Genomic DNA, 20,940 nt, shown 5'->3' on the forward strand with positions numbered 1-20,940 from the left:
AATTCCGCAGGAATGGTCTTGTGTGGCTGGAATTGTTGCTGGTTTGTGTGACTGTGTGTGAAGTCATGGAGTATTATAGTGAAGCAGCCGTTTCACCTGGAGCTGACTCAACCCTGGTTACACTGAACTTACACTGACCAATAATGACCCAGCACTATATCAAGTGTCTGTGCGTGCGTGGTGTGCACGTCTGTGTCTGTGTGATTTTTCAAAAATAGCAGACCTACAAGCTCATAGCGCGGCACTCTGTGCCGCGCTATGAGCCTGTAGATCTGCTATTTTTCAATAGCTATAAAGTGCTGCATGCATGGCCTCCCCCTCCCTCGTCTGTGTGCGTTAGTTAGATAAAGGAGAGTCCTTCCATGCTCCCAGAGCTCCATTAAAAGTCACTGCAGGGACTGATTTAAGAATGTTTCCAGACACATTTATTATGTTGACCCCCACCCCACCCCACACCGCCGCCACCACACCCCCGTCTCGTCAGCGAGCGGTCCTGAGTTATGTTCCATGGATGGATGGATGGATGGATGGATGGCACTGGGACGGGCCCAAATCATTTACTGCCAAACGAGGCGTTTGCTCTAATGAGTTTAGGGGATATATAGCCGCCACCGCCGGGGCTCATTTCGGTGAGACGTATACTCCTTCTGACCGGCGGTAACACCTCGGCAAACGTCATCAAACCTTCTCTCTGGCCACACAAGTGTTGTCTAAAAAAAGTATCTTGTATAGGAGCGGGACAGTGGGGGGCGGGTGGGGCCTTCCTAAATAACCAAGCGCGTCCAAGATATGCGCGCGCACGCACGCACGCACACACGGACACACACACACACACACACACACAGCTATGTTGATAAATCAAGGTGAACACGGGGAGGTTCGGCAGCGAGCGTATAGCCGTTTTCCAGGAAATGCGATTCTCAAGCTGCGCAACCTCAATTACGTCACTCCCGTCCGGCCCCGGCCAAAAGAACTGTCGGCTGTCTAAGACCCTTAAATCACACTCAATTACGCCGCGCCATAAATCAACCTCTCTCTCTCCCTCTCTCTCTCTCTCTCTCTCTCTCTCGCTTTGCAATGCTGCTGCGCTGCCACTTTGGACTCCAGTGTTTCTGTCAATGTCTCATTTTTAGAAATAATCCGTTTTTTTCCCCCGTTTTCTTTCTGCAGCTGCTGCAGTGTTCACGATGCTTAATGTCATCGACACTCCATTTCAGACTTGGCCTTCTGCAGACAGTGGTGGTGGTGTGGATGAGATCAAATGGTCTGCAGACACAGACGGCAGGCTTTAGTTTACATGGACTATACAGACAGAACAGAGGAACCGGCTGCATGCAACCATTCATTGTAGCCGGTTGTTGTTATATAGCCTGCATTTCAATTTGACTTTTGGCAGAACGTACTGTATACTGTATGTAGAAGCCAATTCACTGTGTTTTTTGATTATTATTTCTGTTATGATTTAGCCAAGAATATTCTGAAGATACTTGGTTAATTGGGTTAGTGGGTTGGGCATAGACGGGCACGCCTCCAGGCCTAGGGCTTAATTATGGACAGCCTGTGTGGGGAATTCATGCACCTTGTGGATACATGGTTTTTTACCAGCAACATGGAATTTTACTTGCATTTTACTTGAAATAAAAGCAAAGCAAATTAATGTACCAAGTGGACAGTGACATTCTTCCTACTGCGTACACCTAAACCCACAGAATGGGTGCATCAGTGAGTTTGTTATACACAAGGTCGAAAGCTGACAAACTAGCACTTACAACAGTAAAAAACATTGGCTTCTACACTGTATGTATTACGTTGCATCCTGGTATGCCGCGATTGTTTTCCACCACTAAAAACATGATCATCAGGTACAGTATAGCCTACTATAGCCACTAGGAGCAGTAATTGTTTTCGTTGACTAAAAAACTATGACGAAGAATGTTCGTCGACAACCTTTTTTTCACTGAGGAAAAATGAATGGAAACTAAATGAAAACCAAGCTATGATGACTAAAACTGAGACTAAATATATTGACGTCAACAAATAAAAACTAGACTACAATGTTAGAAATGGACTATATAGTGGACAAGAGATCCAGTATAAGTCATAATACATTTCAATCGACTAAATCAATTGTAGATGTAGTCGACTAAAATCTTATGATATTTAGTCGACTAAAACTAGCTAACATTAAAACATTCCGGGTGACTAAAATGTGACTAAAACTAAATGGAAACTATATTCAAGAGACTATGACTAAAACTAAAATAAAAAAATGCTGCCAAAAACAACACTGACTAGGACTTAAACGTGTACAGTGTTAAAATTATAGTTTTTATGTGGCATCATGTTATATGCTTTATCTGTTGAAAAATAGCAGATCTACAATCTCATAGCGCTATGAGCTTGTAAATCTGCTATTTTTGAAAAATCGCGCTTCGGGGGGGGGGGGGGGGGGGGGGGGGGGGGGGGAGTCCCTGGAACATCATATTTTCAGATGGGGGTCGGCGGCCAATTTTCATATATATATATATTTGGGGGTCCTTGACATGAAAATGTTTGAGAACCTGCACTGAGATATAGAAACATACGGTTTTTCAGAAAACTGTCAGAATGTAGAAGATTCTGTAGACTCTAAAGGTCTAAATGAAAGAGGGGGAGGAGATAAATAATAAGCACATGGGGTGAAAACATGAAAGCCAAGCCCAGGAATTCTCCGTCAGGAATCCTCGTTATCTGTCATCTTAAACAGGTGCTATAGCTCTGCAAGCCCCTGCATGGCTAAAGTTCATACAGACACAACCCTTGGATAGGCTAAATAAAACAAACCCTCCTGTCCTGCCGAAGGAGAAAATATTATAATAGAGGAGAATGTCCTACAGTAGTGCTTCTCAAAGTGGGGTCTTTGAATGATACTTTGGAACCAAATGGACCCTTTTGGGTCTGGAACTCAGAGAGTGTACAAATGGAACCAAATGGACCCTTATGGGTCTGGAACTCAGAAAGTGCACAAATGGAACCAAATTAAAGTGTACAAATGGAACCAAATGGACCTTAACGGACGGCGGATCCCCTTGGTTCCATTTGTACACTCACAAGAGTTAAATTAACACTGATTTTACAATAATACAAACAACATAAATTGGGGGTCCCAGAGAATTGTGATGGGTGTTCGTATAGCCTTAATAATGCATGTCAAACTGGGGGAAGTTAACGATCTTCTCTTATGGGGGTCCCTGGCATTTCTCTCCAAATGGGGGTCCGCGAGCTAATGACTGTCAATTTGGGGGTCCTTGACGTGAAAAAGTGATCAGTGCATGGTGGGAAAAGAACGATTTTACTTAAGCAAAAGTATCAATACTGCAATGTAGTTATTGCGTAAAATATTTGATATCAAAATGTAATTAAAAGTACACAAAGGCAAAAAGCACTCAGAATGTCCCGTTCCAAAGTTTCTCAAATGCATAAGAAAACCTTTTTTGAAATAGCCGATCTACAAGCTCACAATGCGTCGGGAATCGGGATGGCGACGCATTACAATTTAGGCATTTTAGCAGACGCTCTTCTTAATCCAGAGCGATTTACAGTAAGCAAGAACAACAAACAAAACATGGTAATACATCAAAACATAAAAATAAAATACTCATAATGAATCCTTTACGTAAGCTTAAGAACCTAACAGTGGAATATGTAAGGAAACGATATGTGTACACTATAGAGTGCTCTGTCTACATACAGTTCTATTTAGGTTACATGAGTTGAGCCATATGCATACCAGCCTGTACGCCTGTGCTATACGGGCTAAGAGGGAGTCTGAAGAGGTGGGTTTACTATATACGCCACTGTCATTTATCCCATTTGTACAAGTTTGAACAAACAAAATGGACGGCAAAATGCACACTTTTTTACCGGTCCATTTTGGTTCCATGTGTTCCACTCTCTCTCTCTCTCTCTCTGTGTGTTGATTTCGTCGACTAAAACTAAGACAAAAAATGTTCGTCGACTACCTTTTTCCACTGACGAAAACTAAATGGAAACTTAAATGAAAACTAAGCTATGATGACTAAAACTAAGACTAAATATATACCGACAATTTCGTCAAACAAATAAAAGCCAGACTAAAATGTATAGGAAAGGAACTAGTGGACAAGAGATCCAGTATAATGTCATTTTACAATATTATTAGTTGCATGCTGAAAATCTACAAGCTCACGTATAGATTGGTGAAAAAGTGAAAGAACGACGGCCTCAAGGCCGCCAAAACACATTTTGTTTGACTAAATCAACTGTAGATTTAGTCGACTAAAATCGTATGATATTTTAATCGACTAAAACTAGACACTAAAACATTCCAGGTGACAAAAAATGTGACTAAAACGAAAACGAAAACTACTCAAGAGAGACTATGACAAAAAAACAAAAAATCTAAATGTGTTGCCAAAAACAACACTACAGCTGTAGAGAGGAGAGGGGGGGGGGGGCATGGGGGGCGTGGGGGTAGCAGATGTACCCGACACCTCTATTTGTGTTGGTTGGTACGCGTCGTGCTCATCCATAACTCACCGGGCGCCGTGTGCACGTAGAGGAGTGACGCGCGTGCTCGCCATGAATACCCCCCTCCCATTGCAGAGGAAGGGGGGCCGGGGTGAGGTGGGGTGGGGGGGGGGGGGGGGGGTATCGGTGTCTGGGGTCTGCCGTTTCATATGCAAGCCTTTAAATCATACATGAGGTCCTCGTCGGACATTCAAGATGTCAGTGGCTGAGTGGCGCTGTTGGGGTGCGTTGACGTCAAAGCATGTCTCATTTGCATTCCTCCTCCCCTTACAGTCCCAGCTCTCCCGCATGCACCCTAATAAGCCTCTCCACGTGTGTGTGTGTGTGTGTGTGTGTGTGTGTACATGTGTGTGTGTGTGTGTGTGTGTGAGAGAGAGAAAGAGAGAGGATATGCGCCCATGTGCACATAATATAGTATATGAGAGACTCACTGACCCGTACATCTAAAGTCTATAACACGGGCCTCCCCAGTTGCCCCTTTAAGCCACCATGAATGTACAGTACATGCTTTATATGAGAGAGAGAGAGAGAGAGAGAGAGAGAGAGAGAGAGAGAGAGATATATACGGTCAACGTAAAAGGAGGGTCCCATTTCAGTCGCCATGATAGATTCCTCAACAGGAACTGCAGGTCAGGAGAGGTCACGCTGTTTAAACGTTATATTGTACGTTATATCTCCCCCTCCACAGGGCCAGATTAACCCCCATGAGTGCCCCTGTGCAGATCATTTTTAATGCCCCCCCCCCCCCCCCATAGCGCGGACACGACCAACCCCGAACACATGGAACACAATAAGGTAGAAGCAAATAGTACAACTTCACTGGAATACAACTGGCAACCATTGCAATAAATTACATTGGTTTTATTTTTTTGACCAGTAAAATGCATTTCAGAAATGGGATGAAACTAGGGACATGTGGGCACCAGGACAACTGGGCACTAGGGACATGTGGGCACCAGGACAACTGGGCACTAGGGACATGTGGGCACCAGGACAACTGGGCACTAGGGACATGTTGGCACCAGGACAACTGGGCAGTTGTCCATGTGCACACATGTCCCTAGTGCCCATGGGTTTCCAGTTTGGGAAACAACAATCTGAGAATCCCATCGTCAAATATTCGGGAAAACAGCGCCTCCCATAGGCAACAGTCTGTCTTGAGAGACTAGCAGGGAAACACTGACTGTTCTACCTGCAAAAGTTTTTCAGAGGCAGTTTTTCCAGAGGCTACTGACCCCAATTTAATGCCATTTATATCTGGGACACCCCCCCTCCCCCCAACATTTCATGGCTCACGGCATTGAAGCTCTAAAATGCGCTGGACTTCAACACAATCCTAACTGGACAGTAGGACAAAGACGTTTTAATGAAAAACAGTGGATTAAGAACCTCAACACGGATTTTCCTGGAGGCTTAAACATGCCTAAAATCACAGTGCACAGAAGTCTTTTAATTCCCCCCCCCCAAAAAAAAGGAAAAAAAAATAAAAGTTTTTTTTCCCTTCTTTTCAATATGCCCCCCCTTGCCACATGCCCCTGTGCAGCTGCACATAGCGGCGGATGGTAGATCCGGCCCTGCCCCTCCATCGATTATGTGCACCACTCTTTCACCATTAATGCACCACTATAACGTTCTCTCATTATGTGCACCACTCTTTCACCATTAATGCACCACTAACGTTCTCTCAAATACTGGTGTGTCCGTCAGTCTAGTCCGTGCCTACATGTGCCGTCCCCCCCGCTCTAAATACCTGTATGTTGTAAAGGTATAACTAATAGCAGATCTATAGAAGCTCGTAGCTCGTAGCACTTGTACTTGTGAGTTTAACAGCACTCCCGGTATTCTGTCACCATTCCTCCCGCCCGGTGCACCCTGGGGGACGAACGGCGTGATACAGTGACCTAAATATAAAAGCTACACTCCCCCGTGTGCATGTCCTCCTGTAACTATAACTACCCTCCTATAGGGACCATTATTAAGCTACTGTATTTGATAGTTACGTATACTGTACGCACGTATAGCCAAGGGGGGATGATTGGTGGCTGGTATGATCTGCATAATGCTTGACAGCTTTTAGTCTCCCCGACATTTCCATATTTTCAGCATTATAGCCTCCTATTACAGGCTATAAAGGATTTTTTATATATTTTTGCACTAGTCCAAATTGGAGAAAAAAATAGACTCGCTTACAGGCAGTGGTGGGAAACGTACTCACAAAGTTTTGAAATGTATAACAATCTTTTTTGAAAATAGCAGATATACAAGCGTGTACAGTATATAAGCTTAGGGACTTTCCACCACTGGGCATTAGTCAAATTTAGAAAAAAATAGACCTGCTTGCTATATATAGCTATAGGTTTATATATTTCCATTACTATAACCTACCTACAACACCTCCGTTTGGAATCAATCAATATCTACACTGCTACGCTTTAGCTCCGAGATGAGGTTCTGCGGAAAGCCATCCGGGTCGAAATGGAGTCGAGCCCGTCCACAAACGGTGGATTAAACCAGGGGTTCCCAAACTTTTTGGCTGGGGAGTCGGGACCCCGGAATTTCTTTGGCCAGCATGTCTGGCAATCAATCTTACGGAAGCAGTAGTGCGCTTGCGAACGGGGGTTGACTGGACTGCATTTTTATTTAAGCCTAATTTAAGCGGTTGTTTCATGTTTGTTGGAACGGGTTCGGGTTCGACTCCATTTCGACCCACCGGAAGATAAAGCGCATAGCAATTTGAGGTTCCAAACTATAGCTATAGCGCTATATACAAATCAGTGTCTCTCTCAAATACGATCTACTGCACAAGTGGCTCGCCATGGGACTTGAAATATACAGTTCAATATAACACAAGTTCTATGACTTAAGCACACATAAGCCCATGTATGTTTACTCATACGACAAATAGCAGAACTCTTCTCAAAACAGGGCGCCACTCAGGGAAGTTAACAAAAAGGAATTCCCCCCCTTTTGCCTAAATATAATCAAAAGTCAACGATGCTCTGGCCCTCTGATCTCCCCCATTAGCAGTCTATCTGATAAACATAGCCTCATGGCTGAGAAAGAGGACTTAATGTAAATAATGAGGTTTTTTCATCAGTCCCCTTAAAGCTGCTGACAATGAGGAGAAACAACTGGGGACGTTTTTTTTTCTGTGAGAATAATCTGTAAAGCTTTGTCATATATGATATGCATTACGTGTGTGTGTGTGTGTGTGTGTGCGTACAGTACACAGTAAGTAACTATATATATTATGCAATAAGCCTACACTACAGATTATATTGTTATACTCTATATTACTGTGCTCTATGCATGGGTGACTGTATTATATGACTGTGCGTGCGTGCGTGCGTGACTGTAACAACAACGTGGACTGTGACAGACTGACTCGCATGGCGATCACACAGCAGGAAAAGAACTCAGCAGATCCTCCTCATCCCAGCAACATGTTGACTGTAATGAACTCTGACATACTGTATCCATGATGTATACTGAAACGACATCGTATTATTCCCAGCAGTTAATAATAATAACAATGAGGACTACAAAATAACTAAAAATGGAAAAGCCATGGTTTAGGAAACAAGAAGAGACTACGCTGGTTCTTTTCCCCTCATGGGATTTGGATCTAATCTGTCTTGTTGGGGGAAGAAAAGAAAAAAACGTGTTCTTTTTTTCAACCAAGGTTCATGTTTTAGGTTGTCATTAACCCATTTAGGCCTGACCTCAAAATATTTAAAAAAATCCTCCAGTTTTCTGAAATAAATATTTTCACGATTTTTCAAAAATAGCAGACCTACATATACAAGCTCTGTGAGCTTGTAGATCTGCTATTTTTCAATAGCTAAATTATAACATAAGTAAAACACCAAAAAGGGTTCCCGCCCAGAATGTTTTTTAGTTTTTTTCTCCCTTTGCTGCTTTCTTTCGTTTTAGCGACTTTAGCCCCATGTTCGAATGCCCCCGACCTCCCTTCCAGAAATAGATAAAATCGCTAAAACAAAAGAAAAAACGAACACTCATCTTTTACTTTCTCTGATAACAATAACCTAAAACATGAACCTCGGTTGAAAAAACTAAGTTGTCCTTTATTATCATGCACCTTAGTACAGTATTATCATCTTATTATCAGAGCTATATACAACATTGTCACCTCCGCGAGTGGGTCTGTTTTGAGTCCAGTGTCCTCGACTAATACTATAATGAAAAATGTTCGTCGACTACCTTTTTTCCACTGACGAAAACTAGCTAAACTTAACTAGCTATGATGACAAGTAAAAGACAAGTCATTTTACACTTGGTTGCATGCTGAAAATAGCTGATCTACAAGCTCACAATGCGAGCTTGTAGATCGGCTATTTTCAGCAAGTGTAAAATCAGCCGGCATCAAGGCCCGCCCGCCAAAACCCATTTCAGTAGACTAAATGAAATGAGCATTTGCGCCTGTCGTAGACATGCGCAGAGCAAGTTCAGTCAGGGAACCTCAGTCAGCGCGCCGGCCGTTAATTGGGCCACCGCAGCACCATCCACATGATTCACTCAGCCAATCACAGCCCATCTCTCATACCGGCTACTTGAACCAGAGGTTTGCATTCCTCTGCCTTCTTGCTTGCCCACTGCTGCTGTATATCAGCGTGCTGCTGTCATACAACCTGCGCTCAATTCTGCTTGCTTGCTGCTGCTTTATTGTATACTGTGCGCTGCTGTATACAAAGTGCTCACCCACCTCCACCCCAGCTACCACCTGTCGTTTTGGATCTACTGTTTTAGGTACGGGGGGGATTCAGAGTCCCTATGGTCGGGACTGATGCGCTTGACCTGAGTACCTAAAAAAGCAGATCCAATACATCGCCAAACCATAATAAATATATTGCATTGATTATCTTATATTCAATAAATATATATATTACATCCTTCTTGAGTTGTCTGACTGAACTGTATATTTGACTAAAATGTGTGAACGAAAACTATTCAAAAGACTGACATTTGCTGTCAAAATCAACGCTGCGTGACGTCAGTTATATATTTGTTTTCATGTCAACTCGTCGACTTCACAGAGAGCCGCTCTCTCTCTCTTCGCACGCGCTTCCCTTTTCCTCCATGTGAACAATGTCACCGTTGCCACACTTCTTCTTCTACGTTTTCTCATTAAATGTTTGTTCATTGTGACGCCCCTCTCTCTCTCTCTCTCTAGATGAAACGAACGAACAGGGGCCTTTTGTGGCTCGTCATGAAGACTCGTCACAAACAGGAGAAACGGTTGGACCGGTGCCTGTTGCTTCAACAACAACAGAAGAGGAGAGAGTGCAAAGAAGAAATCCAACAGGAGAACATGACAAAATGATGATGTGTGTTGTGGACCCAAGACAAGCAATATAAAAGGACGAAAAGAATGCATTGGCAGTCATATTTGATAGCGGGTGTGAAATGCACTGCCAAGGCCGGTCACACCGCCTATACTTTGAACTACGGTATTAACCGTCCGGTCCGTCCTCAATACCAGACACTTGTTACACAAGTTAAGACATACACAGAGACAGTCACAGAGTACCGTACTTGAGACCAGTAAGACGCACAAACGCGGGAAGCGAACGCAGCTCGTACATATTTGTTTTTTTTTAAGATTTATTATTTTTTTAAGTTAAGTTATTTTTAAGTTAAGTTTTTAACTTAGCCATAACCATATAAGGAGTTCCCAAAGCAGCTATACGTCCAAATATGGAGTGTGTTGCATCAATCACAAACAAATCACTCAGCTCCATATATGGGCACAAAGGGGACACACACACACGCACGGACACACAGACATGATCTGCTAGGTCTCATAGTAAGTGCTCACTGCATTCGCAAACAGAACTGTACTTCAGTACAGAACCAGGGTCCATTTGGTTACATTTGCACTGCACTTCTCAGAGTTAAAATAGCATTTTACAATATAAATTGGGGGGTCCCAGTGACAGAAATGCCATTAAATGGGGGTCCGTAGACTAAATGCATGTCAAATCCTTGAAATTAAACGGGTTGAGAATCTCTGCTAGAGCTGTTACAAATCTTCTCTTATATGGGGGTCCCTGGCGTATATATCTTTTCAAATGGGGGTCCGCGGGCCGATTAGTGTCAATTTGGGGGTCCTTGACATGAAAAAGGTTTGGGAACCCACTGCCCTATAAGGCGATCTCATTTTGTGAAGGACGGTGGAAAATGGTGCAGTACTAGTTGGCTGTCTGATCCATTGTTGTGACTCTTGTGTTTTTGCTACAAGAGAGAGACTTTAAAGGGACACAAAATATATGTTAATGACGTTTAGGAGCTTTAGAACACTTTCCCGGGGGTCTTTATGTGTGTAATATGTGGTTTTAGATATTTTAGATTGTAGCAGTGAGCCCAGTGTCTCTGATGTCATGGACACTGGTCTCACTTCCTTCCTGGACTACAATTCCCAAAATACTTTGGTGCACTGCTCCTCCTTGTGGATAGGGGAGGTCTGTCTTACTGAGTACACATGTAGTCCAGGAAGTAGGTATAGGTAACCTAGGTAGGTAATTTCATCTTTACGTGTGATAACATTGTCACCCACTCTAACCAAAAAAGCCATTTGCCTTGCTGAGATTATACTATTAGATCCAAAGAGAATGGATTCCGTTTTTTCCCCAGGTGATAAGATAGTTTGTTATCAGCGAGCCAGGTGCAGATTCTACAGAGTTCAGAGCTGAGGGCCTTTTCAACCGGCAGTTTGTTCCTGTCCGAGACCAGCAGTGCCGAGTCATCTTGCGAACAGGAACAAGTTGCAGTCACAAGCTGATGTCATGACGTTTACAATATATTAAGAACAGTAAAGGCCCAGTAAAGGTGCACTGCTCCTCCTTCGGGCTGCATGTCTTACTGAGACAACATGTAGTCCAGGAAGTATATAGTGATCCCAGTGTCCATGACATCATGGACACTTTGAAATACTAAAATATCAATAAAATCACATATTACCCGGCCACACACGTACAAAAGGAAAACTCTGCAGGAAAAGTGTGTCTCGTCTCTCCAAGGGGGTAGAAGTGTCTCTTTAAATACTGTACTTATAAGTACAATGTTGAGGTTATTTGTATACTTCCCTTTGAGCATTTCCAATTTCCAAATACTTGTATTTATAACTTCTACTCCACTAGATCTCAACAGCAGGCACAGACAGTCTGAGAACCCCCGGTCTGAAAACCAACCTGAACGCACGTACAGTATCCGTCTGTGACTCTGTGTAGTGGGTATAGTATGATATTATTGCATAATATTATAGGCAGCGCAGTGCTAAAAGTGTACAAAACGGATATGTATATATAATATGTTTAAGGCGTGTGCAGCAGAAGGAGGAATTCGGGGGAGAAGCACGTACTGTATATATATATATATATCTATATATATATAATTACCGCCTGCGTCTCTCGATGATGTCGATGGGGCCGTTGACGGCGCACGGAGAGCCCCATATGTTGGCCGGACGCACGCTGATGCTGCGCTCCACCGAGAAGTAGTATCCACAGTCCGTCGGCACGCTCATGTTTCCCTCGTGTCTCTGTCTCTCTCTCTCTCTCTCTCTCTCTCTCTCACGCGCTTCTCTGTCTCTTTTATCTTCAGGTGAGGCCGGGGGGGGGGGGGGGGGGGGGGGGGCGCTGTCCCGTCACCCACACAACGGTCGTCAGGACGGACGCTCCCCAGGAGTTCTCATTCCCTCGACCCAGCGATCGGTGCAGCTTTCAGGACGACGGCCGCTGTGGGCTCCCGAGCCGGGGGGTTAAGACCTGTGTGGTTCTGGTGGGCCGGGCGGCCGGGCTGCAGTCCATGGTGATCCGTCTCGCTGTCGTCGGTTTCTTTGGGGGGGTCCGGTGTGATGAATTACAATTCCACCCTCTCTCTCTCCCACCCCCCGAACAAGGGTTAGGGGTTTAAGCCTTGTTTAAGCCACAGGGAGGGATCGTCAAAAGACAGCACCTGGACTTGACCCCCCCACCACCACCACCTCTCGACGCACGTGTGTGTGTGGGGTAACGGGGTTGTCCCCCTCCAGAGAGAACCCCCCCCCCCACAGGTCACGCTGTAGACGGACGACCGCTCGCTGCTCCCGTCGTGTTGAGATCCCAGAGTCTTTTCTGTCCCCGTTTTAAATTGTGTAATAATTGTCCGTCCTTATGGCAGGCAGAGGGACGTCTTCTTTTGTCTCCTTTTCAGCGTGAGCGGCGGTACGCTCTCCGTTCATCAGTCACACACACACACACACACACTCACACACACACACACACCCACACAACAACGTGTTCCTCCTCCTCCGGTCTAAATGCAGCGCAGCGCACGCGGCGCTGCTGCTTCTTCCACCCGTCCCTGTTTCTAACTGTCTCTCTTCCTCTGTGTGACTGTCTCTCTCTCTCTCTCTCTCTCTCTCTCTCTCTCTCTCCCCTAAGCAGCTGCAAGTCAGTTCCACGGCAAACACAACGCTCCGCTTTCCCTGAGCAATGCTTCCACACTACAGCCTGTCACTCTATACTCCGTTTGGGTGAGAGAGCCCCCCGAGTGTGTGTGTGTGCGCGTGCGTGCGTGTGTGTGCGCGTGTGTGTGTGTGTGTGTGTGCGCGCGTGTGCTTATGTACGTACATGCTTGCATGAATGCGTGTGCCTAAATAAGTGTGTGACAGCTTGTGACTGAGAAAGTGAGCAGGACCGATTAGGTGTGTCCATGCGTGTGTGTGAGTGCGTGCGTGCGTACGTACGTACGTACGTACTTACGTACGTGTGTGTGTGTGTGTGTGCGCGTGTGTGTGTGTGTGTGTGTGTGTGTGTGTGTGTGTGCGTGTGTGTGTGTGTGTGTTAGACAGGGAGCGGGTTTCAGAGTGAGGTCAGAGCTGAGAAAGGGGGCGGAGTCCGGGCCAGCGTGGTTCCTGCCTTCACTGGAAGCTTGACATATCTTAACCCCTTCCTACCCTCCCACCACAAGGGACAGGAAACGCACAAACGCACACACACACACACACACACACAGTATACAGTCGCGCACACACACACACACACACACACACACACACACACACACACACACACACACACACACACACACACAGTAACACGTATAAAAGCAAGTGCTTCCAGGCATGCGTGTGTGAAACAAAGCAGAAGTGTGCATTAGAGTTACATCTGCATGTGTTTTCATGATACTGTAGGTGTGTCACTCAGTATAGTGTTGATTTTGTCGACTAAAACTAAGACGAAAGATGTTCGTCGACTACCTTTTTCCACTGACGAAACCAAATGGAAACTAAATAAAAACTTAAGCTATGGTGACTAAAACTAAGACTAAATATATTGACAATTTCGTCAACAAATAAAAACTAGACTAAAATGTTATAGGAAGGGACTAGTGGACAAGAGATCCAGTACAAGTCATTTTACACTTGGTTTGGATGCAGAAAATAGCCGTGCGACGCGTTGTGAGCTTGTAGATCGGCTATTTTCAGCAAGTGTAAAAACAGTCATTACGACGGCATAAAGGCCCCACCAAAATACATTTTAGTCGACTAAATCAACTGTAGATTTAGTCGACTAAAATCTTACTATATTTAGTCGACTAAAACTAGACTAACACTAACACATTCCAGGTGACTAAAGTGGGACAAAAACTAAATGAAAACTATTCAACAGACTATATGACTAAAACTAAAAATCTAAATTTGCTTTGATTTAGTTTTGACAGCAAATGTAGTTTTAGTCTCAGTCTTTTGAATAGTTTTCATTTATAGTTTTAGTCACATTTTGTGGAATGTTTATATGTGTGTTTATAGCCAATCTACAAGCTCACAACGCGTCGCGTTGCAGACTGGGTTACAGTCGCCAAAAAAAAGAAAGAAATCTGGAGGTTTCTGCCTGACAGCAACTCACACTCACTGTCTCTCTCACACACACACACACACACACACACACACACACACACACACACACACACACACACACACACACACACACACACACACACACACACACACACACACACACACACACACACACACACACACACACACACACACACACACACACACACACACACACACACACACACACACTACTGGAGGGCACAGAGACAGTAGTATCCATGGAGTCAGTGACATGGCCGCCATGTAGCATCCTGTCCAAGATAACATCAGAAGACAGCATTCTTCCATCATTCTCCCACTGGGCATACTATAGCTTTGATTTGGACCAGATGGGCCAGATGCTGTGGTCAACAGGGCTCCTCGCTTTGTGTGTGCGCTGTGTGCGCGTACGTGCGACTGTGTGTGTGTGCGTGGTGCGTGCCTATATAATTTTGGGGGGCCAGACCAGCCCCTGTAAGACATGTCCGGTAGAATTTGAGAAATAGATATTGTTGTTGTGAGGATAATTTCCGCGCAGTGCTCACAAGATAAATCGCCGTGTGACGTGTTGTTGTTGTGAGCTATTTTCAGCTCTACCGCAATTCAAAGCTGTGTCCTAAACATCTGATGTCCTCACAGGTATAGTGAAACGTACGTATGCGTGTGCGGCTGTGCGCACACACACGCACACACACACACACACACACACACACACACACACACACACAGATAGGGGCTGTAGCAGAAATGCTGTGAAAAGTAAACATGAAACCGTAGCCGGCTGACCTTTCTCTCTCTCTCTCTCTCTGCGCTTACTATGAAAAGCTCCACAGGATGTGACATCAGAACAGCAAGATGAGTCACGAGTCACAGTCCATAAGGACCCCCTAAACCATGGACTGCAGTGTGTTCCCACCACAGCCAGGGTATCTAAACCATGGACTGCAGTGTGTTCCCACCACAGCCAGGGTATCTAAACCATGGACTGCAGTGTGTTCCCACCACAGCCAGGGTATTAAACCATGGACTGCAGTGTGTTCCCACCACAGCCAGGGTATCGGGTATACGGTCGCCCCCCTAAACCATGGACTACAGTGTGGAAAGAAGCAACACAAAAGCAGAGTAAACTAGAATGCTATCTGGCCCTAAACAGAGAATACACAGTGGCAGAATACCTGAGCACCGTGACCGACCCAAAACAAAGAAAAATCTTAACTAGGCACAGACTCAGTGAGCACAGTCTCGCGATCGAGAAAGGCCGTCATAGGCAGACCTGTATCCCGAGAGAAGACAGACTATGCACCCACTGCACACTAAATGAAGTGGAAACCGAGCTACACTTCCTAACCATCTGTCCATTGTACCAAGACATCAGAGACACATACTTCCCACAGATTACAACCACACAAGGAGATTTTGAAAACATGACCAATGACAAAAAACTCCCATATCTGCTGGGCGAAGTACAACAATGTGCAAACACAGCAGCAAGATTTGTGAGTTGCTGTGATAGGAGAAGGATATCAAATGGAACACAACCACCCTAAAGACTAATCCCTGTGTATATTCCTGCACTATACCTGCATCGAGTGATCTTGGTACACAGAAGTTGATCTATTGAAGATTCTGACCTTCAAAGTACATAATTTTTGTTTTGATTGTATTGCTGTATTGTTCTTTCTGCTTTGGCAATGTAAACGTATGTTTTCTCATGCCAATAAAACCCTTTGAATTGAATTTAATTGAATTGTGTTCCCACCACAAAAAGGTTCCTGTAATATACACATCCGTATTCCATGCTTTTTGCGCAGAGTTACTTTAGGTTACTTTAGGAATACCGGACCACACCGTTCCGCCGGCTGTACCCACCGGGGCGAGTTGGTAAAGGGGCGACTCGTCTGGTATTCGTTTTCAGATTGGGGGTCGGCGGCCAATTGACACATCATTTTTGGGGGTCCTTGACATGAAACTGCCCTGAGAACGACATACTGTAGAAACATAGGGTTCTTCAGAAAAACTGTCAAGAAATTTTAAACAGTATCGACAAAATCAACTGTAGATTTAGTCGACTAAAATTGTACTATATTTAGTCGACTAAAACTAGACTAACACTAACACATTCCAGGTGACTAAAGTTTTAGTTTTCAAGACTTAGTTTTGACAGCAAATGTAGTTTTTAGTGTCAGTCTTTTGAATAGTTTTCATTTAGTTTTAGTCACATTTTGTGGAATGTTTATAGTGTTATTGGCTCTTTTGAGAAGCCAGGCACAGTGACTATAGCCTAAAAAAAAAAAAAAAATAGCAGACCTAAAGTTGTAGATCTGCTAAAGTATAACATAATGCTTAAAACACCAAAAGGGGTTCCCGCCCCAAAATGGGCTATAATGTGCTTTGTAAATAAACCTCCCCGTGACATGAAGTTGACTCTGAGCGTGTAAAAATGACCACGCGAGGCTCCGTTTGTGTAAAAATGACCACGCGAGGCTCCGTTTGTGTCACAAACATTATAGCGTTCGATTCTGACTGTCCGTCTTGTGACTCGAGGACTTATTGAGGCCGTGCACGTGAACGTGCACTCGCAGGGCTGCAAGTCCAACGACATTGTCGAGTGTGTCGTTTCGGAAAAAAATGAACCAAATGAAAAAGTAGCACAAAAAGCGTTTGGGGACAAAACCTCTTAACTCCGTTGTATACCCTCAAACGGTCTGCTATAGAGCAGCTAACTCCACCACCTCTCCACCCTCTCACGCAAGTAATTGACAATATACTGTATATATAAAAGTCACAATACCAACTTTGATGAGGCAGTATTGTTTTGTTTTCTGCGCGCACACACACGCACGCATGCACACGTGTGTATAAATGTGTGTGTATATATACAAAGTCAACGTAGTTAACCTACTATCATTACTTCAAAGGCTAAAAGACCAAACATAGCGACCGTCAAGGACATTACTCCTTCTTCAATGAACACAGAGAGAAGACGTGCGCATGTATAACTATAAACAGTGATTCCCCCGGCCCTTCCTTCCTTCCGCCAGCACCACAGTGTGACTGAGAGCTTAACACTGTGTTCTCTGGACACAGTGCTGGAACTATATATACGGGAACCTTTTGAAGAGACCCACACAGCTATAGATCTTAATGCGCCACCCCCTTATACCTCTTATCCCTACAGTTATTTGCCAATTTCTGGGCCAATATATAACCTCTTTTGGGTGTTTTAAGCATTATGTTATACTTTAGCTATTGAAAAATAGCAGATCTACAAGCTCGTAGTGCGGCACCGAGTGCCACGCTACGAGCTTGTAGATCTGCTATTACTTTTTTTAATGGTGAAAATTTGTTGCAAATCTTTATATATATATATATATATATATATATATATATATATATATATATTCTTTCAGAGAAAACGTTTTTAACTCAAATCTTTGCTTCTGGGGGGGGGGGGGGATCCACGGGTCCGCCTGCAGTCCTTCCTCTTACCACTAGGGCCCTGCAGCGCTTCAACATTGCAGTGCCTATAGCTGGCCCCTTCATGGTCTAAATGGGTTAAAACATCAAAATAGTTCAAATAGCTGATCCCCAAGGTCACAATGTGTCGATGTAGATTGGCTAGTTGAACCACTTTAAAATGTTTGAAAATAGTACCAAAAAAAAAGGGGGGAAAAAAAGGCAAATATGTTTAGGGATAAGGGGTATATATATAGGCACAAGATATAGGGGCCCCCCATGACTCCTCTGTTCAATGTCTTCAGTCTCTGTCCTGACTCCTGAGACTAAAGTATACTGGATGGGCATTGGTCAGGTAGAAAGGAAGAAAGAAAGAAAGAAAGAAAGAAAGAAAGAAAGGAAGGAAGGAAGGAAGGAAGGAAGGAAGGAAGAAAAGGGGTGGAAAAAGGATTGTAGGGAGAGAGGGGGGTTGGTTCATGACATCAGGCTCTGGCTATACAGTATGCTTGCTTTGAATGGTTAAGAATTGCCGGACGAAGAACAATAGGAGCAATGGAAGGTTTGTCTGCTTTTGAAGTCTGGAGTAATATTTTGTGTCAATCACATATACAGTATTGCACGCACGCACGCGCACACACACACACACGCACACGCACACGCACACACACACACACACACACACACACACACACACGCACACTTGCCCATTTGCCCCAAAACATACCTCCTTGTATGGTTTGTTCCCCATACATGTACATGTATACAATACAGATATTATCAGTCGAGTTATTGCTTCTCCGTGCACAGAACATACTGAAGATAATACTGTGTATGTTATAGTGTACTGTGATATACACTTTACGTTCCCGCGAGGATTAATGTACCAAAATGTTGACATTGGAACGCAGAGCCTATATTAATATACGTCTATACACGAGACAAGCCCTGCGTTTTATCGCTAATCTCCTCAGTCTTTACGGTATAATATTACATCTGTACCGTAAGTAAGTATACGTACGTGTGACTTAAAATCACACCTGTGTGAAGTGAGGGGCGCTCTTATCATCGTCATACAGTACATCGTCTCATTGCCCGGCCAATCTCAAATTGGCGTCCTCACCTTCGTCCTCGATTGCTTGCGTTTGCGCAACGTTTGTGTTTATATACGCTCAAACACTCAAAGCGTGGCCGTTCGTTCATTGTCAACCCATTCTGACCTGAGATCAGATTACTAAAAATGTCTTCTAGATCCTGACAGTTTTCCATTCTGACCTGAGATCAGATTCTAAAAAATGTCTTCTAGATCCTGACAGTTTTCTGAAAGAGCTACGTTTCTACGTCAGTCGTTCTTCGATTCTTCAAAAATAGCAGACCTATACAAGCTCGTAGCGCGCCACTCGGTGGCGCGCTACGAGCTTGTAGATCTGCTATTTTTCAATAGCTATATAAAAAGCATATACATAATGCCAAACGCCAAAAAGGGGTTCCCGCCCCGAGAATGGGTTTCAATGCGGCATTCAATGTTTTGTGTTTGGACAAACCCTCAAAGCTGGACAAAAAACGACAATCACAGAGCTTTTTATTATTATTATTATTAATCAACCCTTTCTCAACACCAACCTATAAGGAAAAATCACACACGTGTGAACTGAGTGGTGCAATTCCCCCCCCCCCCCCTCTCTCTCTCTCTCTCTCTCATTAGAGACACAGCACTACCCCTCTATCTGTTTCTGGCGCCCCCTACTGCTATTAATAAGTCACATACTCGTGCTCATTCAGGTACACAAACAGGTACACAAACAGGTACATACACGGACATTGCTGGTTGTAGGAGTGGTTGCACCACTCAAAAAAACATCTTAGTTCTCCAGAAAGGCACCGCGGCCGCATGTGGAAAGTAGCCCCCTCCTCCCCCCCCCCCCCCCCCCCCCACACACACACACACACACACGACGACGACATCATCAATTCCATCCACATCCACCTGACCTAGTGAAGCCTGTCCATGGGGTTAAACCATTCTGGGCGGGAACCCCTTTTGGTGTTTTTTAAAGCAATTTACGTTATACTTTATAGCTATTGAAAAATATAGCAGATCTACAAAGCTGCAATTTTTTGAAAAGTCGTGAAAATGTGGCGCAAATCTTTGGGAATATATTTCAGAGCGAACATTTTTAACTAGAATATTAGCTTCTGGGAGGGGTCCCTGGAACTACATATTTTGAGATGGGGGTCCGTGGCCCAATAGAGATAATTCTGGGGGTCCTTGACATGAATGAGGTTGAGCACCACTGACATATATTAAACATGGGTTTTAGAAGCCTTTCTGTAATCAGTCCAAAATGGGTTAAACAGTAACTCAGCACAGTGCTTATACAGCTAAACACATGTACAGAACACATATGTATGCTAAACACATGTACAGAACACATATGTATGCTAAACACATGTACAGAACACATATGTAAATGCAGCCAACGCATCCGGATGTGGAGCCAAGTCTACAGTGCAGAACGTACGTAAAGCAGTGTTTGGTTTTTTTGGCAGACAATTTCTATTTTAGTTTTAGTCACAGTCTCTCTTGAATAGTTTTCCACTTAGTTTTAGTCACATTTTTTTTTAGTCGCCCGGAATGTTTTAGTGTTAGTCAAACTTTTAGTCGACTAAATATTATAAGATTTTAGTCGACTAAATCTACAGCTGATTTGGTACTACAAATTTATTTTGGCGGGCATTTATGCCAAAATGCATGCTGTGATTGACTGATTTTATACTTAGATTGGCTATTTTCAGCATGCAACCAATGAACCAAGTGTAAAATGACTTATAATACTGGATCTCTTACTCCACTAGTGCCTTCATAACATTTTGGTCTGGTTTTTATGTGTTGACAAAATCAACAGTATATTCAGTCATAGTTTTTGTCATCATTATAGCTTAGTTTTCATGTAGTATAGTTTCAGTCGACGAAAACAACAGTGTAGAAGTAGTATAGAAACAAAGAATAAATGATGGGTTACTGGGATACTGACAAATATATCCAGCAGACTACTTTG

The 20,940-nt window shown here is 43.9% G+C and overlaps 1 protein-coding gene across 4 annotated transcripts in view; it reads right to left on the reverse strand.

The window, feature by feature from the left end:
- pde4ca (phosphodiesterase 4C, cAMP-specific a) overlaps positions 1 to 20,940 on the reverse strand; it is a 121,495-nt gene that overhangs the window by 47,399 nt on the left and 53,156 nt on the right. Inside the window, exon 1 of one of the 4 annotated variants that reach the window (XM_080778218.1) lies at positions 11,964 to 12,273. The exons of the other annotated variants lie outside the window; for them this stretch is intronic. Coding sequence (XP_080634344.1) covers positions 11,964 to 12,091 — 128 coding nt within the window. The 5' untranslated portion in view covers positions 12,092 to 12,273. Of the gene's footprint in view, positions 1 to 11,963; positions 12,274 to 20,940 lie in introns of those variants that run through there. 4 annotated transcript variants of the gene reach the window in all.

This window comes from Protomyctophum bolini (genome assembly GCF_963924005.1).
Source record: "Protomyctophum bolini genome assembly, chromosome: 12".
NCBI lineage: Eukaryota > Metazoa > Chordata > Actinopteri > Myctophiformes > Myctophidae > Protomyctophum > Protomyctophum bolini.